Here is a 26,638-nt window from a genome sequence, read left to right on the forward strand (position 1 = left end):
CCATATATTCCAACCCCTTCCTTGGTGAAAATTGAAGTTTGAAATGTTTGCAGGACATTTTTAAAGGCCTTCTTGATAAACTAAATGAAATGGGAACCAATTTAAAAATAGTAGAGATGTATTTTTTGCAGGCTAGTAAGATTCTCTGTCCAATGGAAAGTGAAAAGTCACAAGGGTCTCCTCCACCTTCCTTCAGAAAATAAACACCAGTCAAGCTATGGATTTTCGGACCCAAGGTCTGCAGTACATAAGAATAAGCAGGAATGAAAAAGCTAAGCCTTTATTGTTACAGATACCTCAGAAATACACTAAGAATTGGAATTAACTGGCTTTTGCACTGGAGGGTCTCACATCATGTTCAAGAACAACAGAAATGATAATGCTACCAACACACAAATACAAATCGCTCAGAGCACTCTTCTGATAAATGAAATTACAAATCTTTGGTTAGGTATGTGTGAAACCGCGGTAACGAACCCCATCACTTTGCACGGAGCACTAGAAAAGTCTTTGGTTAGTATCATTACCAACTTTCAAGTGTACCGTTTTGCTTTTAGAGTCTGGCTACTCTGGATAAACACAGTACATGTAGTCAATATTCTGTGACACTGGATAAACATGGCAGTGAGAAGCCTTCAGGATACTACATGCTACCAATATACAGCATACGCATATGCCATAGATAATTACAGTCTTGCCAGGAGAAAGTAAAACTCGTCAGAGCCTTCATTTTCTACTATATGTACATTTTTTTCCATATTGCCTTTTTCAAAAATAAGGAAGATCCATTAGATTCAAATGTAGTTTAACTTAAAGGCTTCATCAGACCATATGTGCAGACACTTGAGAAGATGACAGAGTTAAGCTTCCTAGGGTCCTGGAGTCAAAGAAACTCTGCTGGCCCCCACTGCTAATCAGGTGCACTCCTTCCACAGGGGGCAACATCTGCCGATCAGTCATGGTCCCACTTGGTGAGGACCCCAAGAAACTTCCTTGGGAAGAAACAATTTTCTCAGGACTGGCAGCCAGTTTGGGGGATGTGGAGAAGTTATATCCATACAAGGCACAGGGACTGTGTAACCGGAACGTGTTGTAGGAACCCTGATGGGTCTGGTTAGTCGCAAAGGCATTGCTGGATGGTGATGGCATGATGTACTGGAGTTGAGGGGACATTCCTGAAATCTGCATGGACAGGCTGGTCTGTGGGCAGCTGAAGGTATCTCCATCGGTGCCACCCATGGACATGTTCACAGATGGGCTACTGCCCATACCCACATAGGAGGGAGTCCTGGGTGGGGCAAAGGTCTCGCTGCTCTGGTTGGTAAGCCTGTTGTAGGTCTCTGCCAAGGACGTGCTGTAGCGGTTGAGGGTGAGGCCTGAACGGGCACAGGCAGAATAGTCAGCTGGAGCCAGACTGCAGAGCTGGCTGGTGTTGGGCCCCAGATGGAAGGCAGGAGAGGAACACGAGGAGCCAGACAACAGGTGAGGGTGTGTGGCAGGAACACCATTCCCAGTACCTTGGAGGAGAGTGGAAGAACTTGTGTTTCCTACAAAAGAAGTTGCAATGTAAAGAATGATTTCAACTGCCATCTTTTCCTTTACATTTTGGTAAGCATATGATACCTCAGGTTTTTTTTAAGTGGGGGGAATTACAAAGGTGAGAGGTGGCTTAGCTTTCAAAGAATTCATTTCATTGAACTCGGATTGAGTAACTTAAGCATACATTCTCCCAATATTTTTAAACCAAGAGCAGGTAAGATGGCTCCAAGGGTAATAATAACTACAAGGAGGCCTGACAACCTAAGTCCAATTCCTGGGACCCACAAAGTAGAAGGAGAAAATGAACTCCCAAAAGTTATCTTCTGATCTCCACACAGGTGCTATCACACATGCAAGCACATACACACACACACACACACACACACACACACACACACACACACACACTTATTAATTACATTAAATGTGATGAAACTTTAGAAAAATGTTTTTAGGACTAATTACCATTTCAGGTAATGATGAAGTTTTGTAATACAGAGAATAGTAAGGCACTATCACATGGAATTTTCATGTTCTATCTCAATTTGCTTTCTTGGAATTTTCTTATTTGCAAAAACAAATATTACAAATGCCAAACTTACCAGAAATTTTATAAAATTAAATTTCATCTCATTTTTGCCTCTTGCCCCAACAGTATAATAAACTGCTCTTTTCTACCTATGGTATTCCCTTTCTCCCCACAGTCTTTTCTGGACCAGTACACTTCCTTACAGAGGAGAAGAAGTGACTGGAAGGAAAGCACAGAAGGGGTCGGGGATGCCACACCTCATCTACATCTGTAGCCTCTCACCGAAGCTTGTGTGCATTGATACCTGTACCACTCAGGTCTCTGCTCTGCTATCACTTTGTCCCTCAAAAATCTCAACTCCAGCTAGAAAACAGGTTGGCAAATCACAGGCAAGACAAAAGCAAGGGTCTAAGAGATAAACAGTCCTGCGACACTCAAAGAGGGTGGTTTAATCTCGCAACCAATCAATAGCAACTCCCTCCTATTGGTCGCCAACTCCTTTCTCTGGATTTGCTGGCAGATTGATGCTTGCAAACTTGACGTAACTTAAGAAGAATGGAGAATTCCAAAGGGCTGTAGAGGGTGTAAAACCTTCATTATTCTAACAACAGCATTTCATTCCACTTCTTTAAATAATCTAAAAGCCCAAAACTACCAATAATAATAATCTAAACCTGAGTATGTGAAATTCTCACTGGGAGCTGGTAGGATCCTGGTAAAATCTGCCTAAATGGGTGACCTGAGAGTCTATCTCCTGAGCAGACTAGTGCAAAGATGGCACCCTTCTCTAAGGAGATACAAGTCCTGGGCTTGTGAAGAATGAGCTCAAAATGATCTGATCCAGTGTGCCTGATCTCATCACAGACCCAATAAGAAAACCCTGCTGAGAGGCAATAGTTGAATAAGAGGAACAGGCATGGGCAACTTCTTGTATAGTACACCTACATGGACTCCAACATCTCAATGAGAGATGTCAGGAAGAGGTAAGCATTATGAAATAAACAGCAAAAACATGCAATATTTAACCTCGCACACTACAGGACAACCATCTTTCCTGATCTGTCTCCTGTCAATGCAGAAAAGAAATGAGTCCCGGAGTAGAAGGAGGTTGATGAAAAAGTCAAATGTCATGGATCTAATTAACAAAGTGTGCATCTCTTACACCTCAGCCTTTTCTCAGGAACTGGCTGTATGCATGACCAGAAGACTGAATTACCTTGCTTTGGAATTCCAGGGATATCTTCAAATGTGAGAGTTCGTAGTGATGGTCTCCAGAATGCGTATGACTCCACCAGGGCTTCCAATCCCATTCTACATGGAAAGGTCAGGACAAACAGAGTCTAGTTAGGAAGGGTTGTAGTTTTCACTAGTAATAAGCATTTGAAGAAACAACATGATATTGGCAATGCCCTACACATTCTACACTCAGTGACAGGTTAGGAGATTGCCACAGGCAAAAAGAAATGCTTTGCACAGGGATGTAGGGACGAAAATGGAAACCTACCAAGATGCCTGCGGACATTCGCAGGACCCTAAAACTAACACACGGACCTGAGGATCTGAGTCCATCTTGGCTACTGTGAGCCCAAGGCTCTGTAGTGCTCTGGAGCCTCTCTTCCTGTCACAGGAGTTTGTCCTCTGATGATGAAGAAGATAGCTACAAAAACATCTTTATGTCAAGTTCTCTTTTCTAAGGGACATTTCTGCCCATCATTCAGTACCTCAGAAGCTAGCTCAAAGGAAGAACCAGTCAAAGAAAACCAACTTCTGCTCTGGGGCACAATCTCCACTACCAACCAGCCTAGGCCAGGAGGGGGCAGCACTGACCTCCCACTCAGCTTTGCACAGTGTGCAGAAGGGTAGGAGGTGATTGCCAGAGCTACCCAGTCTCTATACAGAGTTGGTAGCAACACTGTAAGTCATTATAAAGCCTCACCATACACACTTAATGAACTGATGTGCAAACTTGGTTGCAGACTATTTATATCTCATCTGTATATTTCAAAACAAAAGCAACTACTCTAAACGCAAACATAAAAGACTTCCTACCATAAGTGATTCTGTCTTCCTTCCCTCTTATATGTGGTGGCTAAAGAATACAACCCAGGATCTGGGGTTGAGCCTTTTCCTCAATTAGCCATTCTCAAGACAGCCTGGGGCCTCACTACTCATCTTCAACCACTTCAACCCTAAGCAATTTGTTAGAAAGATAACATGATCCAGGCCAGGGTGCCTCTCAGAAGTTTACCACTTATCTAGTGTCTTAGTCAGGGTTTCTACTGCTGTAATGAAACATCATGACCAAAAATCAAGGTGGGTAGGAAAGGGTTACACTTCAACATTGCTGTTCATCACTCAAGGAAGTCAAGACAGGAACTCAAACAGAGCAGCATCCGGGAGACAGGAGCTGATGCAGAGGCCATGGAGGGATACTGCTTACTGGCTTGCTTCCCCTGGCTTGCTCAGCCTGCTTTCTTATAGAACCCAGGATCAGCAGCCCAGGGATGGCACCACACACCATGGGCTGGGCCCTCCCCCATTGATCACTAATGGAGAAAATGCCTTACAGCTGGATCTCATGGAGATATTGCCTCAACAGAAGCTTCCTCCTCTCTGATGACTTTAGCTTTTTTCAAATTGACACACAAAACCAGCCAGTATATCTAGCATGCACAAAGCCCTGGGTTCATCCTCAGCACTACAGAAATGGAAAAACCTTCTTATGGGTAAAACACTACCTGGAAATTTCTTGTGACTGTTATATTTCTACTAATTTTAACTCAGCTGCTGCTTCCCTGTACCCCCAAACCATGAACTAAGAAATAAGGCTAGAGAAAACCACCTGCCAGTCATATGACTTCTCCAACACAATGAAAGCTCCCGGAAGAGCAGATGATTTATGCAAGAAAAGCATCTCACATTGCCATCCTTCCGCGTCAAGATTTTACCCCTCCTGTTGCCGTGAGTTCGCATGGGGACCTTACTAACTTCTTCTGTCTCAGAGGAAGCATCGCCAGCCCATACAGATGCTACATACAGATGCCACAGGGAAAACACCCCCAGCTGTTTCTCCTGGGCTATGTGGGTGGGAAGAATGGAGTCTGACCTCTGACATAATCACTGTGTCACAGAAAGGACTGTTTGGGGTAAAGATACTAGCCTGGAACTAGAAGGAACAGTGACTGCAGGTCACTCTAAGTCACTTGACCTCCCTGGATTTCAGTTTCCTGAGAAGTGAAGACTGAACCATGAAGCTCTGAAGCCCTTTTATATTGAGCTATAATTCATTTCATTCTAACTGGTATTTATTTTACTTGACTTTTTGTAAATCAGACACTGTATCTGTGGCCAAACTATAAGTCAAATCCCCGAGGTCATACTACTCAATAGTATTTTCTATATGGTGAAATATTCCTTTTTGTGCGGTTTGTGGGCCGGGTCTGTCTCAATACTGCGTTACCTGTGAGTTCTATTTAATACTGGACTAATGGACATTGGGTATTGCTTTGACAGTCTCTCTGTATTTAGCTTAAACCAATACTAAATCTTTACTACTTTCAAGAGAAAATAAATTTTTTTGTTAAAGAATATTAGTACACACCTTTATTAAAAAAAACAAACCACCTACTTTTTATTCTCATGCAGGTTAACATTGATAAAGGTGGTTTGGGATAGTGAAAATACCAATGTAATTATAAAAGAGTTTTACTAAAGCCAGAAGTTTGTAGACTACATAGATGTGTTTTACTGCTTCATTTGTTTTAGCAATGTAAACTGAATTATGTTTCAAATCCATAAATCAAATTCGTAGGGAGAAGTTACTGAGCAGAGCAAATACATAACCTTATGCTTAAAGTAATGGCTGGGAGGGGACACATCTCCTACAAGCCTTCTGATTGGGAGCTATTGATATGTTGCCTGAGGCTGCCACTTCACACTGCCAAATCCACAAAGGATTGCAGATATTTTGCAGGAAACAGTTATAAAATATTTATTAGTTGAATCTGGACTTTTGTTAAAAAGCCTTCATTTTCTCCAGTAATGGAGACTTTCCCATCTAGTTAAAGGAGAGATGAAAGGCCCCTCCTGCAGGAGAGTAGCCAAGGCGATAATTTATACAAGGTGCCTTTGAACAACCTCCACATTTACCAGCGCCCTCATTTATGCTATCAAATGGCTGAGTTTATTTAGTAAAATGGTTATGTTTTTCCTGAAGTATTTAAGAGAAGAAATTTCTGTACCTTCCTGAGTAAAAACTTTTATAGGGTCAAACCTAAGGCCTAGCTGTGGAATGGAGCTATTCTCAGCACATAAATTCACTCTCACATAGCAAATGCCTGCAGGAGGCTTCAAGGGCCAAAGCTACTGATTCCTGTAAAACAGGCTGCAGAGCCCTAAGGAGCCAGAGAAGGACACTTTTTAATTAAACAGAATTGTTTTTATAAAATTTAAGCAATCACATGTCTGTGTTAATTTTGTGTCCTGATCAACTTGTTTATTTCATATATGAGGAAAATAAAAATAAAAAAGCAGTAAAACTGCACAGCAGAACCAGGCAAAACAAAAGAATATTGTGGGCGTTTTTCATAGACTTTCCTCTATTACTATACGAAAAAATATGATGTCCCTCTATGCCGTCGAAGCCACCATACCTTCAACGAAGCCTCACATGGAACACAGGTTCTTTTAAATTTTTTTAAGGAATATAATACATAACTTTGAAATATTTTAAATTGACAGAATTTTTTCACACTGTTAAGGTCATTTTTTTAAAAAATATGGAGCAATATTTCATGAGAAAAGATGAAAACTTTATTTCATTAACCAGAAAGCTCTAGAACAGTGGTTCTCAGCCTTCCTAACGCTGTGTTCCTCGTGTTGTGGTGACCCCCCAACCATAAAATTATTTTCATTGCTACTTCATAACTATAATGTTGCTACTGTTATGAATCATAATGTAAACATCTGTGTTTTTCCGTGGTCTTAGGTAAGCCTTGTAAAAGGTCATTTAACCCTCAAAGGGGTCATGACCCACACGTTAAAAACCAGTGCTCTACACAGACACAGCATACTTCACCTGTAATAAGACAACCACTTGGAGCAAAATAAGAATTTTGAATTTTAACATAATTCAGAGTGTTAAAATATAATTCATTATTTCTGCATGTTGATTTGAAACATGACAGGTTTTACTGGGATCGAAAGAAATAATGCAAAGCACCATTTGATGCCAAGCCTACATAGTTCCAAACAGCCAAAAGCGAAAGGAACCCCTGTCAAACCTAGCCTGAGGCCTCCAAACAGAACAACAGGCTTCCTGGTTTATTTTCACCATGACACTGAGTAGTTTGTTTGTTTGTTTGTTTTTTCGAGACAGAGTTTCTCTGTGTAGTTTTGGTGCCTGTCTTGGATCTCGCTCTATAGACGAGGCTGGCCTCGAACTCACAAAGCTCTGCCAGGCTCTGCCTCCCGAGAGCTGGGTGAGCCACCGCCCAGCAACACTGAGTATTTTTAATGGTACAATTTTAATAACCAAATCTTTTCATTATGCTGGCTCATCTAGAATTCCTCCTCAAAATTTATCGTATGAAGCCGTCATCTAACTTCTAACGGACGCTTCACTTGTCATTACTTTTTGTCCAAAATATATTTTAAAACTATTCATAAGCCACTGCTTCATAAGTGAACTTCTCTCCAGTGTCAGTAGCAGCGAGATCTTTCCCAGACCCATCAGCAGCTTGGGCATGGTGTCTGGTATTCACTCTCAGGGCCTCCCTGTGGGGCTCCTGTAGGACTTTTAATACATTGTTTCTCTGCTTAAGAAAAAAAGTTAACTAAAGTCAATGCAAGACTCTGAAATGTTGTTCTGATGTAACCTAAGTTCACAAGAAGGGTTCACCCCAGCATTTGCCAAGGCAAAGAGTCACCTCACAGGTCCCCTTCTGCTGCGGCATGCATCATTTTAGGGCTACTAAGCAATAGTTTTTCACTCAATTTTCAAAAACATCCCTGCAAAGCAAGAAAACCAAGAGCATAACAAAACAGCCACCAGGCACAACTTTTCACCACAATGAAACAGATCCAAAAAGACATGAAGCCATTTCAATGCAGGAGATAAATTTGCTAATACCTGCAAACCTTCTCACAGAGTGGAGCACTTCAAAAGATTCCCTCCTATTGGTCAATCTTGCTGATGCTCCTCCACTGATTGGAAGGTCACTCTAGTCTCACTGCATCTTAGCTGCCTTTTAGTACTTTCTAACTACATGTTGTTTAGGTAATGCCACTGTAAATGAGGATGACACCAAGTCTCTTTAGCAACTGAGCACATTTTGAGACCTGTCTGTCACCTATCTTGACCACGAAATCAGCTGAAAACACTAGAAAATCTAGACTACTACCTGATTGCTTTTCCTTCTCAAATTTCAAGTGAAACTGTTTCTTGATAATTGAGGGTTTTCAGTTCACGTAGACAAACCCAGTTAATATCAGTTTCAAAACAAAATAATTTTGGAAATGAAGTAATAAAGTTCAAATGCCTCTTATTATAAAAATGTACTTAGAAGTATGAATATCAAAGCCTTGCCTGAAAGGGCAGAGAATGTTCCTCTATTATCACCCTCTATTACTAGCAATTATTTTAGAAAATGTTGTAACACCGGACTGTACTGGAATCAACTCATATCAATAAATTTAGAAACTTGCAGCAAACAGACTGGATGAGTAATAGAGTGGAATTAATTGTTGTAGCTATCCCACTTAGTGTAAACACAGTAAAACACAACATAGAAAAAATAAACAAGTATGTGGCTGTCAGAAAAACCAAGACAAATTTGGAAACTGAAGAGGATCAGGTCTCTTGGCAATATGAAATGGTTTCATATTCCAGTTAAGAATCCGAGCTAATAAGAAACTATCATACTCTTCAGATAGAATCAATAGACAGCGTGTCATCACTAAGAACTCTAAACCAAAAGAAGAGGCAGAAAGGACAGTTCCTTGGACTATGAAGGCCCACGGACCCTAAGGGTAGGCTTCTCCATGGCCCCTCCAGAAATAACACACAATCTATATGCCAAGGGCTTCCAGCTTCACGCACTAAAGTTCATCTTAAGGCAGGCCACATGACTATACTCTATACCTAAGTTACCTCCAAGACACAATAATGTTTACCAATTTAAATTCTCATCAGAAGTGCTTCCAACACTATGTTTTCCAAGTTAACCTTTAAGCTCATAACGGAAAAAAAAAATCACATTAAAACTTTAAATATATTTACTAAAACAACCAGGAGATTTCACTAGTACTTGCCTGTTCCTCCCGGAGTCTCGGAAGCCTTTAGCAAATGGATTCCTGTCTATCTTAAGGCGAGTAATCTGCAGAGTAGAGAAGAAATCACATTAAATCTTATATAAACACCACAGAGTATTATTTAAAAGTTAAGATGTTTTTGGTTGTGAGCCTAGCATTTAACGGCTGAACTATCTCTCCACTCCCCCCCTTCAAAAAAAAAAAAAAAGTTAAGATAACTGTAGAACTACCAACAATCTAAAAATTAACATACAGACAGAGGGTCCTTTTGTGTTCCTCTCGTATGTTTTAACATCCTGGCAGTGAAGTTAAAAGATTTAGAACAGCCATCTGCTGTGAAAGAGATACTTCTTCACCCATTTTCCACCTTAATAGGTGGATAAAGGCTTGTTTCGTTTTGATTGTGCCTGGAGAAGGAACCCCAACAGTCTCCTGCTGCCTTTTCCTATTTGACCCTCCTCTCAAGCTGAAGTTCTTCCCTTTGACTCTAGGATATGGTTTAACCCTGATTATCTTGTAGTGCTGGGAATCGAGGATCATCCAGCAGCCTGCATTTATTGACAAATTATAAGCTTGTTTCCGTTCTTCAGAATCGAGACTCTCCACACTCCCTAACCTTATTGCCACAGTATTTTTCTTTGTCTCTCCCTTGGCCTTTGCTTTATTCTTTCATCTCTTATCTCTATAGTACTAACTGGTCACCGAACTATAGTGAACATCTAAACAGAGATAGCTATGACTTAAAGTTTCTAACAGAACAAAATCATATTAAAGTGGCAGAAATAAATGCTAATTTAAAAATACTTAATTTTAAGTACTTTCAAGTTGTTGCCTCAAAACTGGCTTCTTGTCCACTAAGATCTCAAAGTTTAGAAGAAAGGAGTTTACAAATATCTTCACCATCTCCATTAACTGTGGTTTGGACTCATGCCACCCCAAACTTGACATTTTAGTAACACCCTTCTGTTTCTTAGTACATCTGTCCTTTGCACAGAGGAATGCAGAGCCGATTCCTTGTATTTTGCTTTCTAAATTCCTGGTCTTAATGAAATCAATGAAGTTAAGGATCATGTTTGTGATTACATTAACCTGCTAAGAATGAGACTGGCTGGATAGCATTGTGGAGATGGAAGGCCTCCCTGGAGTCTCTCTTGCTGGCCTGTGCATGCCCTCAGCCTCATCAGCCTTGAAATACTTCAGACACATGAGTTCTGTAAGATATCGTCTTGATATGTGGATATAACTACATTATAAAGGATGTTATGAAAGTTTGCTCATTAATTCATCATATATGCCATTCTATCACTGAAGGGAATTTTCCATTATAGACTATACTAAAGTTCAACTCTGTTCATTTAAGTAATGTTTAAATACATTAAATAATTGAAATATTTCAGATGTTAGTTATAAGAGTATAGATCTGTATAATAGCACCTTTCTAAATAAAAATATAGCTCTATTATCATCAGATTTATTCAACATAGATTATTTATGCCATACCAAGTTTTGCAGAAACTCCTCACTTGATTAATATAGCAACTTATACACAATTACCCCAGTTTTATATTTTCTTTTAAAGCAATACTTTAAAAGTTATGTACAGTGGTCCAGGAACCCAGGCTACAGAAATCACATTGATATTAATCAGAAGAGTCTTTATCAATTTCCTAAATTCTTAAAAATGATAGTTCTGAAAAATTAAAAACTGAATGTGGTAGCATTGTCTATTTCCATTCTAATTTGTTGACTCTTAACTGACTTGTTGGTATTTATTAAGCAGCACCTGGCACCACAATGTGCTGTGTGTGTGTGTGTGTGTGTGTGTGTGTGTGTGGTGTGTGTGTGTGTGTGTGTGTGTGTGTGTGTGTGTGTGTGTGTGTGGTGTGTGTGGTGTGTCTGCAATTGGATAACCAATAAGAGGGCTTGACACTCACACTCTTGACTCATGAAAAAAAAACCTTAAAGAAACAGCATTTGCCCATATAGAAAAGAAACATTTCATCTCTCAAATTATTTAAACCATTATAAAAGCATCACATTAAAATTGCCAATCTCTCAGACTATAATGCATATCAGTATCCTGCATAATAGTTTAAATCATAGTTCAATGATAAAGCCCTTTAAAATATACAAAAGGAATGTACAGGATAAATCTTTCTGAAAATTTTCTTATAATTCATGGTCTGTAATATTAAACCCACATATCATGCTGTAAGGCACAACTAGCTTTTCATAGTTTACATGTCTGTTTTCTAGGCAAATAAGTTGCTTTCTAATTTTAATTACGACACTATAATTCAATATCTCAAGGTGGAAAGTAAAACTATGCTGCTAATTGCAAGAAGCATGCTCAGCTTAAGTCATCACTCGAGTAGCCTGCTTGGGAATTTGTGGACTAGGAGTTGTCACTCTGTGCGCACATGTACACACTGTGGGTGTCATGCATAGCAAATGGTGTGTGGTAATTCCTGACATTTGGATATAGCAATACGGAGGGCAGGAGTCTAGCAAGAGGGCTGCTGAAAACGATACCTGCTGATTCTGATAGGCGGTGACGGTGGTGAAGACTGTTTCTGGGAAGGAGAATGCCTTCACACCCTCCCCGGAAGGAACAGGCTTGATGGGGGAAAGATCGTCCCCACAGTCTTTACGGATGACGTGCACACGTGGTTGGTATTTGTGCATAGAATGAAGAATAATCTAGATCAAGGGGGGAAAGCCATATTAAACAGGAACCACTCCCAAATTTGACAGCAAGAGCAAATTTGTAACGTGGAAAATAAATTCTTACAGGAAAGTTACATTTCTGAAGACGCAGGAAGTTAATTTAACAAAATATAGCAAAGCTGCAGGGAAAGTCTAGGAAGACATCTATAACGTTTGTATTAAACTACAAATCACTTTAATGAAACCCTCACTACAGCTGTGTGAAGTCAACATCAAATTTCTATTGCTTAAAATACAATAATATATTCATAAAGATTTTATTTATGTTGAACTTAATAAGACCAGAGTCAATACCAAATGAGATGAAAATGATCATGTGCACTGTACTAAATCCATCTTCTAAAGGACACACACAAGATTTTCAAACACCAAGGGAATTGTTCCTTCATGGGTGATGCACACATTAAGGACACCCCACTGTCTCCTGTGTTGATTCTGCAAAATCTCTGGTTTGTTGGAAGAGTATATTGCCCATATTCCCATTCAAATCTTAGGCTGGAGAATGGAGAGCCTACCCTGCCCTAAGTCTCTCTCTCATGTGGTCTCCACAAACTCACTCAGATTTGTCCTAAGATTCTGCTCCAGATTCAGAAAAGCTTTTCATATACAAAGGATCTCCGTGAGTTCAAGGCCAGCCTGGGCTACAGAGTGAGTTCCAGGAAAAGCTCCAAAGCTACACAGAGAAACCCTGTCTCAAAATAAACAAACAAACAAAGAAAGATGTACATTGCACAAGCTGTAACAGCGGAAGACTTTTACGAGTAGATTAGTAGTTACCAAGGGAAATTTACATCGTGAGATGTGGTGTCACCAAGCTGTTGCCAATGCTGTTTAGGCAAATTTCAGTCATATAGTAAAACTGCTTGGTTTTAATCTTTTTTTCTTTTCTGGTTTTTCGAGACAGGGTTTCTCTGTGTAATAATAGCCCTAGATGTCATGAAACTTGCTTTGTAGACCAGACTGGCCTTGAACTCAGAGATCTGCCTGCCTCTACCTCCTGAGTGCTCGGATTAAAGGTGTGTAACAGCTTTAATGTCCAGCTTTGTTTTTAATCTTAAAACGATAAAAAAAAAGTACCTAATTGTTTAGACACATTTTATGGCTTATTAAAACAGAGTATAGTGGGCTCATACAGAGATATGAACAGTGATCACCTCTGATGATGGTATCACAGGTAGGAGTGTGTGTGTGTGTGTGTGTGTGTGTGTGTATGTGTGTGTGTGTGTGTGTACCCACGCACATGCATATATATATATGCCTTTTTATGTTTTAATACTTTCATGAACAGCAGGGTTTTTTTTATTTGTTTCTTGGATATTATATTCAGATATTCATGAATTAGTTTAGCTAATAAGTATGCAATTTTTCTGAACTCTAAGCTTTAAATTCCAGGTTTGGGTTATTATGAATGTAGAAGGAAAATACCTAAACAAAAGTCCTGGGAAACATGGTGTCCAACATGCTTCATGTTGTTCAGAATGTAAGCAGTTTAATATGCCAACTTCAGAGCCTTTGGTCAGCTCCAACACCAACAGCTCTGTGCTCAGAGAATGTGTTTGCTGTCCTGAGAGCATGTCTTTACCCTTGGGAGAGCCAACACTGCAGTCGGAGGCTCTGCTTCTGCTTTTCCCTAAGGTTTTCTTTGTGCCGATGGCAGACACACTTGGGAAGCAGATCTAAAGATCCTGCCAACCAGACGTGCCTCTGAAGGAGGCAGCATGAACACAAGAGCATGCAAAAGGGTAAAAGGGGGAAGCGGTACTCATGGTGGGGGTGGAGGGAACATAGGCAGCAATCCAATGCCTCTTTCTAGGACTAATTTGAATGAATTTGAATGAACTATTAGCAGCTTTGACCAAAAAATGTTTAAATAAATAAAATTATAAAATACAGTAGTAAACAGTGGGCTGCCTGTACCAGAGATATGTACTTTTTTTTCCCCAAAAGTTGTTGTTGGCTGTGAGTAGGTGTGCATGGGGCCATCATATGAAAGGTGTGCCTTGCTGTGAGTCAGGATAAACATCTGGAAAATGCAGAAACAAAATTATACTCACAGGGTCTAACCATTAGCATAGTCTAGTAAGCAGATTTTCAGTGGATGAGGAATGTCTTTTGCTCATTCCCTTATTACTAGTTTATGCTCACTAATTCTGTTTTTAATAGATATCAAAATCTAAGTTTCTATCCTTAATGCAGTTTATATCCTTGCAGGGTTTGGTTTTGTTTTGCTTTTTTTTTTCTGAGCTATGCTGGGGGTGTGGGGAGCAGGAGCGGCAGAGGGGCTGTGTTTTATTCTCTGACTTCCAGGTAGGAGCATAGTTGTTTAATGGTTAGGGTTCTGCATGGCATTTCTAAACCTCGACTTATTTTTAATGGTAAGTTCCACAGAACCTAGAAACTTCCAAGTCCTCACAGCTCCCTAGGCCCAGGGCCAGTTTTGTTCCCTTTCTTGTCTGCATGCCTTCCTTATGAATTTACACTACGTGGGCAGGCACAGTCCCGAGGCCAGGCCCCATACAGGAAACACAAGAATGGTTTTGAACCTGTGGCTGCAGCTTGTGTCTCAGCCCCCACCTGCAAACTAACTGTCCTGGCCCTTTTCCTATGATTTATTATTGAAATAGCACACTCTTTTCAATGTTAACACAAAGTAGTAAACAACCACTTTTAAAGTAATAACTTTAATGTCCATTCAACTTTGTGCTCCTTTGTTTAACTAACTTTCTCTTTAGAAAACTGGCTTACAATAGATCTCTTTGGGGGTTGAAAAGTTTGAGGGTGAATGTTTCCCCAAGCTAGGAATCGAAATGTCAGTGGCTAACAAATGGCAGCATCTAGAAACTCCAAGGGAGACTCACGATCCCTTTAGAAGTGATTTCCAGAGAAGAAGAAAAAAATCAAAGACAAAAAATTCCACACAAAGAAGCAAAAGGTGCACAGCCAACTTCAGAGCATTGGGACGAAGTGACTTGGAATGGAGGTAATAAAAGTTTCTTTTCTGTTTCTGTTCTTGTTTTATGAAGACTCTGCTCTCTGACCACCTGAGCTTCCATCTCTGGGCCCCACATGGTGGAAAGAGAGAATTGACTTTTGCAAGGTGTACTCTGACCTCTGAACTTGTGCAGTGGAATGCAGGAATGCACAACCTCAATACCCACTAAATAAACAGCCATAATAAACTTTCCCATTTATAATAATAGTAAATCAACAATATTTTGCTCACTTTGTAGGATATGTGGGACTACTGGCCTTTAAAAAAGAGAGACCATACTTATAACTCAAATAATCATATCTTATGTGTACTTTCTATACTGTTTGTTCTGTTTAGACAGGATTTGGGCAGGGGATTTCTAACTATAATATTAGAAAAAGGCATACAGACCTATGTCCACAAACACAGAGTGCTTTCTTATTCATAGGCTTATACATGCTTTTCTACTTTAAAGACTAGATTGGAGGGGTTTGAATGTGGCTCAATAGTAAAGCTCTTGCCCTGGACTTAATCTCTAACACTGATAACTAATTAATTACTCATAAAATAGATTTACACCAAAAGAAGCATACTTATTTATCTGACCAGTCAATTGTGCTTGAAGTCTGACAGGTAGGGCTTCTAGTTTTACAGCTTGACAGTGGAACTTGTCAATAACTGAAACTTTTCTACATGACACACTCTCAAGGTCGGATTAGGTTTGTACCTAGTCTTACTATAACTTGATATGCTGTGTTGGATCGGAATCCCTGGGAGACTCTCCCTTTTCTGAAGGGAAAGGAAAAGGGGTGGCTCTTGGGGGTGGGGGGCTAGGAGGAGAGGAGGCAGGGGAAGCTGTGGTCAGGATGTAATATATGAGAGAAGAATAAATTTTAAAAAAAAATTGGATTAGGCCAAGCAAAGGACCTAAAAGGACCAGATAACACCACCACCCCACCCCACCCCCACTTCCTGAATGTGTTAAAACACTACGCCACACGTTAAAGTGTTGAAACGTTCTCAGTCAATCACAGGCAAAGCAGAATTTTTCCTTTTTGCTCCTCTGTTTCAGGCCCTCCTTAAATGCACACTTTCAAGTTTGCCGGCTTCCTTGGGTCTCTAATTCCAGTATGACCCATGAGGAAACAAGGCCTCAGAGCGTGGAACTGACTTGCCCAGGATCACTGGCATGGTGTCCTCAACCATTCCAACTTCCTTCCCCACACTAGAGCTCAGCTACCTCTCCTGCATCATCCTGCTCCCCTGTCTGATTTTTCAAGGAGAAACAGTAAGAGAGTATGGGCATGTGTGTCACAGAATTGCCAGCAGGGGAGAACATCCACTCCTACAAGCCCTTTGACTATGGCTACTTGACCTGGCCCATTGCCAAAGCATCAGGTGACGTAGGTATGGGTCCTGCTGCAGTGTAAGGTACACCATCAAATGTCTTCCCCTGTTCAGAGAGATGTGCTCATGGAAATACTTTCCTCCAGAGAACAGACTCCAGGAAAACAAGGAAGCATGCATGTGGTAAAAAAAAAAAAAAAAACAAAAAAACAAAAAAAAACTGTCACCCAAGCATAGGAACCTCATACAACAAGGACAGCCCAAGAACCAGCCTTGGTGTGTACCAAAGCCAGAATAAAGCTGGCTAGAGTACCCATGGATCAAATAGGACCTACAAAGTTATCACAACATCCATGGATTAGCTGTGGCTCTGAGGGATACTGCCACTCTGAATTCTCCTTAATTTTCTTTTCTGAACCAGGTCTGGTGTTTGGGAGGCTGAAAAGTTACTTTGGGGAAAACACATACTCTTATGTGGTCGCAAGTCTAGTCACGGCCTTTGATTCCCACAATCACCTTATGCTAACTCAGTAAAACTCCCAGGGCCACAGAATTCTCACATCACGAAGCTGCATACATGTGCATCTTTTGCACACTAAAATGGGGTGGGGCAGGGGGGCTGAGAGATTAAAACATAAGAAAGGAATTTAGGAAATTAACTATGGCGTGTACAGTTTTATTAGAGGTGACAATGACTTCTTTTAGACTTAGTGGAATGATGGAAAGCAAAAGGCTAAAAGGGCAAGAGTCCCTGAGGGTCTCTGCTAAGGCCCTGCCATGACTGTACTGCCTTCTTAGACCCGGGTTGTAGAATTACAAGCACATTCCCAATCTCTAGTCTGCTTCTACTCGGGGCCATCAAATAGAGTGCACACAGAAGCAGACTTCTGGTATTCTTCCCAGTCTCTCTGAGCTGGGATGAGGTATGTCTGTACCTCTCTGAGCAGACAGAACAGCAAGCTGCAGGCTCCCTTCTCATTCCGTCTAGGCAAGAAACTCACAAAGCCAGTCTCGGCCTTCCGTGTCTTTGATCACACTTAACAGTCTCCAAGAACACATTTTTGAAATGAATAGCATGAAAGAGTACATCCCCCTACAAGCACTAACATTCACAAAGCAATGCCCTCACTTCTTGATTTCCCGTAGTTTCCCAGTGCCTCCTGTGCACATTCTTTATATCTCTTGATTAAACTTAGTACATCCTGTCACAACCTTAAAAGAAAAATAGAATGTTTCCTTAATTTTGACTGTTCTTTGTCACTTTTATACAAGTTCCTAATAGTGAGAGTCTTTATTTATGTCCAAGTAACTGAACTTCGATTTGGAACTTTTTTTTGTGTTTTAAACAAATACTGTGTGGTGGTTAATTTTATCTGTTAACTTGGCTAGGGCAAGCATCCATATTTTTGGCCCAACAGCACCGAAGATATTGCTGTGAAAGTATGGCTTAGAGATAAACAATCAGTAGACTCAGGGAAAAGCAGATTAGGAGCAGCGAGTGGCCATCATCCAATCAGTTGAAGGCCACAAGAGAAAACAGAGTAAAGTCCTTGGAAGACAAGAAAATTCTGATAACAAACTATCTTCAGATTCAAGTCACAGCTTCAACTCTTCCTAGGTCTCCAAAACACGGAACTGGCCAACTCTTCCACAATCACATGAATCAATATTCATATTTATTCTCATTCTCATTCTCTCTCTTTCCCTCCCTCCCTCCCTCCCTCCTCTCTTTCTATATTCTCTCCCACCTCTGCCTTTCTTCTCTCTGTCTCCTCTCTCTCACATGCACATATATAACTATTTTCTCTGTATGTTTTCACACATACACATGTATGTATTATATTTTCTGGAGACTGTTCTTTTAGGTAAAAGCTGTTAAAATTGCAAATCTAAAATCATAGTTTGTTTTCTAAATCTACATATAAAATTTGGTTTAAATACCATATATAAAGCCAGTACTCTGAACTAAAAGAATTAGAATTATAAGATGATTATATTGACTTGAATTCTTTATCAGAATACAGTTTGAGGTACAATTACCTCTTTAAAATATATTCTTAAACTGTAGAACTCAGAAAGCAAGCAACACCAAATAGCACTCTGTCTAAATTTCCTACTAAAAGGCAGAAACATAGACCCATCAGATAGGTGTGCTAAAATAGTTCAGTCAAACACAGGAGCCTGTTATTTTTTTTAAACACTGAAACCAAGTGAACAATAATTGTTACAACTTGATTGTAGAATTGGAAAAATAAAAATAAGGAATGTGAAGTCATATATGAAAAAATATGAAGACATAAAATGTCTTCTTTCTCTGATTCTGTTTTAAATCATAAAGGCGACAGAAGCATTGTCATGTGAAATCTTACTAGCTATGTGTCAAAATGTAGATACTGCATTGTCATAGGAAGGTTAGTACCCCAAAGTTTTCATCAAGGTGCTTCAGGTCCTATCTAGACACCTGCAAAGCACAGCACAATCACTATATTAATGTTCATTACAGTTGGCAATTTTATCTTAAGTGACTTATTTATAAATAAGCTAGGTACTTTTTTTGTTTGGGAAATGAGGAAGTTGGTAAAGGCATTTCAATTCTTCTTCATCAAAACTCTACCTAACAGAAATGCTAGCTTTGAGCAGAAATAAGTATTACCCAGAGTTAGTGAGTTACTAAAACAATAATGTAGATTTCTGCCTAAAGTCAGCAAGCTGTTAACAATGCCTGTCTTTTTGGAACAGCCGGACTTGTCCCACATATCAGGTTTCAGCAGTTTTAGGAGGAAAGGGAATTATAATATACTTCGACACATTAGCTGTCATTACAAAACAATTGGGAACTTGCAGATGGAGCACACAAACAAGTAAGCTCGGGTCATTAATGCAGAGAGCCTCAGCTGGGAAAAGAGCTGGATACAGAGAGGACACAATAAATCATTCCTGTTACCAAACTTCCAAGTACATTTCAAGTATAATAATTAGCGCCTCATGGGATTTCACATAAGTGTTTTGGTTAAAAAAAAAAAAAAAAAAAAAAAAGTCTCTGCCTTAGGTCCTTTCATTCCGATACAAACCCAGTATCTGGTTTAAATCTATTAAATGCTTTTTGGGACAATACAGCTCTAGACATGGTCTCTGATACAAATATAACCTTGATTTGGCACATACTGTTCACATACTGACCAAACAGAAAGGAGTATTACAATCTTAGCAGTTTTTAGCCAGGCACTGGGCTATGCCACCTGATGGTTCTTGCCCGAGAAGCTATCTACTTACATGGCCTTGATCATCCAGTTCATTGTTGGTAAGCTTCAGCTTGTCAAAGCTGATCACTTGTCGCATCCAAGTCTCCCCAGAGGCAGGTGAATCTGGATGAATATATACCCTGGGTGGCACAGGAGAATCGGCATTACCTGCCACCATCCATTTAGAGCTGTGGTAAACATACCTACAAGGCAAAGACAAAATTGTCAAAATGAGAACTACCCCATTTCTTGGAATTATCAACTCAGATCAAATGTGCACCGTTTTCTAAATATAAACTTATTTATCTATACATTCGATACTTTTGAGATTATACTGTGGTGGCTATGGATAATCCAGAGTCAACATCGTTTTGATGGCTTAGTGAAAATATCCAGGCTGTCTCCCCCATAAACACCAAGTATCCTGACTCTAATATATTAACACTTACAATAGACATAATTTATATTCTGATATTTTTCATCTGAATATTTAATTGACATGAAGACACTATGAAATTGTCAATCTCATCTCTGAGTAAATCTCAAAATACTTCAGTGTCTTATTTTAAAGGTTTCTACTTCCTGAAAGGTCACTCCCCTTTTTGGCTCTGTAGAGCCTGGTGGAATAAACAATGGAGAGGTGAGAGGAAACTGTCACACTGTTTTGGGGGGCGAAGTTAATCATTTTAACATTTAGAATTGCTTTTCTCAATTCTTTAACATTATAAGTAGAGGATTAAATAATTCATGCTGATTTAATTTTTTTTGAGGAATTATAAAATATAGGCTATCATTAATCTTTCGTGCTTCTCTTTCTTGATCATTCTAAGAAAATCATTTCAGTTAGCAAACACTAGTTTCCAACTACCAATATTGAACATACAAAGCACTTGATTAGTACTGCCAATTAATGTTATTTTCACAGCTAAGAACCACAATAGCTTACTCTGTTTTTTAATATACACAAATAAATTGACTTAGCAAGAAACACATTTAAATAGTAAAATTTCCAGGAGTAAATAAAATCTTAAAATTTAGCTGAAGATTCAGATTATTATCTGTCAATGTGAATTTAAAAACTAGAAAGTAGTCTATCGATGAAATGATGAAGTGATATTATACACTTAGATACATTGCCTCCTGCTCATGTGTTAAGGTACTGCACACAATTTATAGTGATAAGGTTCAGGTAATGTCAGAAATACCCGTGTAGCAAACACACATCTTTTTAAAACAGCATGAAACACTTTCTTACATCTGTCTTTGGTAAAGGTCTTTGTTTCAACTATGGTTACACATTTCAGTGACCTCAATTTTAAGCACAATATCCCTTGAAGATTTTAATTCCTTTCCTTGAAGCAAAATATATAAGCATAGCATTTATATTAATTTTTAAAACCTTCCTTTTTGGTATTGTTATGGTGTGGTTTTAATAAATCAATTCCTATGAGCTTTAGTGATTAATAATTGTTCATAAGGTTTCTTAACATGGACCAAATACCATTCTTTGACAGAGAATAAGTCAAAAAATAATTTCTGATACTGATGAAAAAAGTTGATAAATAAAATAGAAACTTTAGAGATGCATGGGGGAAAAAAACTGAACTTCAGGTAAGATTTGGGTTTCTACCAAAATAAATAAAAATGTTCTATCAAAAATATGCATATTAAATACCTCAAAATCCAACACTTTCTAAGAGAATAAATTATACATATAAATATTCCTCACAAAGCATGCTAAATACCAAAGCTAAACATTTCTTAGGAAGCAATGGAAGAAAGCAAATTTGTCTTTCACAGTTTGATCTATTAAGATCTAAATTTCCATTGTTTTCTGGGAGAACAAATATGAATTGTGTAAAATAAAGAATCTTAAGTAGATGGGGAGAAATTGGAGGAAGAAACAGAAGAGAAACTTGAAAAAGAAAGGAGTAACTTAGAAACTCACTAAGAATTACATTATCTTCCTCAACACAAAACTCAAATTAGAATGTGGGTTTTAAATCATGTATATTCCATGAATAAACATAGTATCTTCTACTTTCTGCTAGTCAGTAGAGTGAGCAAAACTCCTAATGACTCATTTAATTAGCTAAATAATACAACTTAAATAGACAACACAAATGAAACTATTATATTAAACACTTTTAGTATTTCCTATGCTCATATACAGATTTAAATCTGAATACTTTTGACATCACAAACTTCTTTTGTCAAAACAAGCACCCATTTTTTTTATAAAGTGATAAAACCAAATGATTTCATTTACACATATTCTAAATGAGACAGAAATCTTCAAACAGAGATCCATCTTCTGCTCTTTCAAACTCTCAAACTTCCTTTTAAACAGATTAGCATTTTAAACTCTTCCAATAAACAAAAGGCATTGTCATTGAAAATCACTAATTCGCTTTCTTGCATAAGTAAAAGCAAAGAGGTTGGAAACTAAAGAATTCATATCATTTCAGAGTTTACTTGATGTGCAGACAAATGTATTCTGTTTCAACATCCAAGAGTTATAGAAATTTCTAAAGAACTGTCAATTACCAACCTAAAAACGAGCCAGGGATAACAATTCATTACAAGTTTAGAGAATCATTTAAGTCACAACGAATTATGAGATTTTATTTTTCTAACTTGTAAACACGTTTTTTTTCAAATGGAAGTCTAAAATACGTATAGTTTTTTTTAATATAACAAGAAAATTAACAAAAGATCAAAACATAGGAAAAAAGTATAACATTTACTATAATGTGTATCTGCAAACTTTGAATTGAACACTTCCTATCAAAACTCTAACTGAATCGCTAACCAACATTAAAGTATATTTCACGTAGCAATGCCAGACTGGCCCCTGCTCAAAGTCTCAAAGATTGAAGACATCTCTTTACCTATGAAATGCAAAACAAACACTGAGTTTCCACCTACACTAGAGGTGAAGCACCATTTGAGCTTCTAAAACCCACGGAAGTTAGATCATTGAATCTGGAAATTCCACGGACTTTGGGAAACAAAGATCACAGTGGCATGGATGAGACAGGCAGGAGCCTACAGAGTCCTGGAGTTGCAATCGCTCCGCTTGCGGTCATGGGTCATCATCGTACCTGTATCTCTTGTTATCCACTGGCACAATATCCATGGCAATGTAGTATTGCTGGTGGGGGTCTAATCCGGAGATCTTCACTCGCATTGCTGGGAACATGCGCCTGTTTGTAATGGGAGGGAGGGAGGGGGAAACGGGGTTGGGTTTTGTTTTGCTTTAAGAATAGAAACTGAATAAAGCCAAGAATCCTCCCATAATTTCCATTTGAATGTAGACAAATTTATAACGTACACTTAGATAACATAATTCGGGGTGTCAGAGCATAGGCTACATCAAAACTACAGCTATAAAAATGTGCTTTGTTGCACCATGTGCACATGTTCCGTGTTTATTCAAACATCAGTGTATCTTAAAAGTGAAAGGATTTTACCCGAAAGAAACTTTGCTTTTGAGACAGAAGCAACAAGCCTGTTTATCTTACTACAAATAATGAAATACATCATTGATAGAAATTTCAAATTTCTGAAAGTGATAAAATATATTATAATGTGAAATTTTAAAGGGGGTTATAAAAAAGCCGCAAGGAGCCAATGTGCCATGCTATAACCAAACAATATGTTCTTTATTGAGACAGGACTTCCTGTCTGCAGCCTGGTAAGGTAAAGTGCAAAAGGCACTCTAAATTTGAAAGGTATAGTAAAACTTCTTTATTGGAAGCAGAAACTAAACACAACATATATTTACGAATTTCCTCCCCCCCACTGTAACCCAAAAATGTTTTCTTTTCTAACCACAATTATTGCTAATTAAAGCAAACGAAAATTCCATTTTCTTTTGACGTCCTAGCTATGTGTATCAAAGGAGATGCTGAAGTAAATTCACATAATCCCTTTAAAAAAGGCATAGAAGCAAGGAACACAGCAGCATATTATGTGCATTAAAAACAACATAAGTTTTGCCCTTAAAAAAAAAGAGAGACTTTCTTCTAATGATTTATGTCTAGGACCCTCCCACTAATCTCATTTTTGTTCATTTAACCTTATAACACAAATTTATCTACCATTTTTTTTTTTACAACAATGCTATTAAAGACCACTGCCAGACAAAGGAAAGTCCACGATTATTAACTAAGCATGAGAGCGGTTTAATATGCTGGCTGTTTCAGTGTTCTTTCAGTGCACCTGTAAGATAAAGAGGAGAGGTCTTTAACGACATCCTTTATAAGACAACTGTTGCTTTGTGTTGTTGAAGACCGTATTTGGATCATTAATAATAATAATAAAAAAAACTCCTGAGAATGCAGAAGGTAGCATATGGATTCAATAAAATATGTTTTTGTAATTTCTAATAAGTTTGGATACTTTTATGCTACCCAGGTTTTTACCATGTGTACTCCCTGAAAGAGTTGTGTGTGCTTTAAAAAAAAAAAAAAAAAACTTTAAAAGGAACATATTATTCTTAGATTTCATTACACTAAATGCATAAATGAGCTGAAAACTTGAAAGCGCAAATTTCTCTCACCAACCTCAAATTAGTATGATGTGGCTAACAAATCCATTTATTTGACTAATGAACTTAGCACAAATTTCACAGTCTAAAAGATAACTTCTTTCCAAACGTTTTTGTATTCAGTTAATTTAAAGTAATGGGCTGGATTTCTTGTGTGTGTGTGTGTGTGTGTGTGTGTGTAGTGTGTGTGTGTCTACAGTTATAAAAAATCCGAATAATGATTCTTATAGCAATACATGATTAAAACATGACCATAGTGACTTTTCATGGTTACCTAATATCAGAATAGCACAATACACCATGAATTCGTGGTGCTAGGAACAAATCTGGGAGTTTTGAATTAAAATATATATATATATATCAGAGTATGCTAAAGAAAATAAGAGATAAAAATAACTAAAGCGGGAGGGGCCAATCTATTACCTAGCTCAGGACAGATAACTAGAGCCTTAAATGCACAGAGGAGGGTACACACGATCTCGGGTAACTATACCGCACTTCCTCATTCAGAGCATCGGCAGTTAAGGCTGCAAAGTCCACACTGGCAAAGATCTCCCTGACATTAAGACTGGGCCCGGCTGCGCCCTTCATCAACAGCGCTTTGGCAAAGAAGCCAATAAAGGTTCCAAAAAGGGCCTACTGTCCCGGGTCCATTTGGATCGGTCACAGCTGTGGCCTGGCTAGGGGTAGGGTGAAGCCAGAATTCGGGAGCCTCTCAGGGAGCTCAAGCTTACCTGCCGGCTTTGGTGATGATCATCTCCGTGCCTATTTCGTGAAAGCGCTTCCATAGCTCTGCTCCTTGCAGATCCACCCTCGGGGCCTGTGGCGTGGGCAGCGGAGTCCCCGTCCGGGCTAGGCCGGGTACCGGAGACCCCTTCGGGGAACCTCGAGGGGACGCCAGAGGGGAGGCGCCTTGCAGGAAGCCGTCCTCACAGCTGCCTGGACAGCAGAGGGCAGAGACGGGGAAGCAGTGAAGGAGAGAACCGGCCTTAGGGACCATCTCAGAGTCAGGCCCTAGGACAGCCGCCTCCAGTCCTGCCGCCTGGGCGCTCAGAGATGCCTTGAGGCCTGCGGGGTCTTGCTGAGTCCCCATCTCTAGGTCCGCGCGTCCTCCCCACGCGCTCGGCCTGTGCGTGGTCCCGGCTCGCGTGTGTCACACACACACACACACACACACACACACACACACACACACACACACACGACACTGGGTCTGAGACTGGTCCCGGAGCTCAAAGTCCGGCGGCACAGATCCTGCTGCCACCGCGGTCAGGCTCCGGGAAGCCCGTGGCCTCCCTTCACCCCGGACAGCCGCGGTGCCTCTCTCAGGGCCCAGCCCGAGGCACCTTCAGTAAACATCTCCAGATCCCGCTCCCTTCAATCCTCCCGGCTCCCGGCCTCCCAGGCCCCGCGGCGTAGCGGCTACAAGAGGGCGAAAAGCCAGCCCTCGGGCGCCGTGAGCCCCGGTAGAGAAGCGCTTGGCATCCCAAGGAAAGAGCGTGAGCGAGCTCGCTGCAGCTTCCCGGGTTGGTACAGCCGGCTTCGGGGCGTCGGTTCCGATTTCAGTGCTACAGCCCGCGCCCTCCAGCACGCGCCCCGGGGTTCCTAAAACTTAGCCAGGCGACTGGCATCACCCTGGGCTGGAACCCCCGGCGCAGAGGCGAGGGGGGCCGGCCTGGGAGCCCCGGTCGGACGGTGCGCGAGGCCGACAGGTCAGCGCCTGACACCCGGGGCTCAGCGGCAGAGGCCCGGGAGGGTCCCCGCACGAGCACGGCCTGGCCGAACGAAGCTCAGGTTCGCGGGACCCGGGCGGGGACGCTCCGGGAAGCCGCTGGGGCCGGAAGGGGCCGACTCACCCGCCGCTCCGCGGGAGCCACAGCTCCGCTCCACGTCCGTGCAGCTCCGCGCCGGCCCGGACGCCGCCCCGTTTGGCGGCGGCGGCGGAAGAGCCGCGTCTTCGTCGGCCTCGGAGCAGCCCTGCTCGCCCGCGCCTCCGCCACGGCTGCAGCCAGCGTCGTCCCCCGCCCCGGCCGCCTCTTCCGTGGTCAGCTTTCTCCGCTTCTTTTGAAGCTGTTGCTGCTTCTCGGCGCCGATCAGCGCCTCCACCGAGAAGGCGTGCGCCTTGAGGCTTAGCATGCTGCACGGCGAGCCCCTCCGCTTCTCGGCCATCCCCGCCGCCCCGCGCCCGCCCGCCCCTCTCTCATATACCCGCGGCTGGGGCGCACGCACGCGCTCGCCTTTCCTGGCCCCACCAAACGCTCCGCTGCTCCCGACGCCTCCCGAGATCCTGCCCCCTTCCCAGCTGCCGACAAGAAAAAAAAAAAAAGAAAGAAAGAAAGAAAGAAAAGAAAAAAAACAATTTTGCCGTTTCCTCTTTCTCTCTGGGCGTTGGGATCCGAGGAAGCAGGAACGCAGCAGCC

At 40.6% G+C, this 26,638-nt stretch overlaps 1 protein-coding gene across 1 annotated transcript; it reads right to left on the reverse strand.

The window, feature by feature from the left end:
• Nucleotides 1–324: 324 nt before the first annotated feature.
• On the reverse strand, nucleotides 325–26,387 carry Tbx18 (T-box transcription factor 18). Its single transcript, XM_059267050.1, has 8 exons — nucleotides 26,075–26,387; nucleotides 24,953–25,157; nucleotides 22,771–22,872; nucleotides 19,698–19,869; nucleotides 11,912–12,079; nucleotides 9,380–9,444; nucleotides 3,285–3,379; nucleotides 325–1,547 (listed from the first exon to the last, which is right to left on the reverse strand). The coding sequence occupies exons 1-8, from the start codon at nucleotides 26,385–26,387 to the stop codon at nucleotides 823–825; spliced, it is 1,845 nt and encodes a 614-aa protein (XP_059123033.1). The 3' UTR covers nucleotides 325–822.
• Between the last annotated feature and the right edge of the window lie 251 nt (nucleotides 26,388–26,638).

This window comes from Peromyscus eremicus, chromosome 7 (genome assembly GCF_949786415.1).
Source record: "Peromyscus eremicus chromosome 7, PerEre_H2_v1, whole genome shotgun sequence".
Classification (NCBI taxonomy): Eukaryota; Metazoa; Chordata; class Mammalia; order Rodentia; family Cricetidae; genus Peromyscus; species Peromyscus eremicus.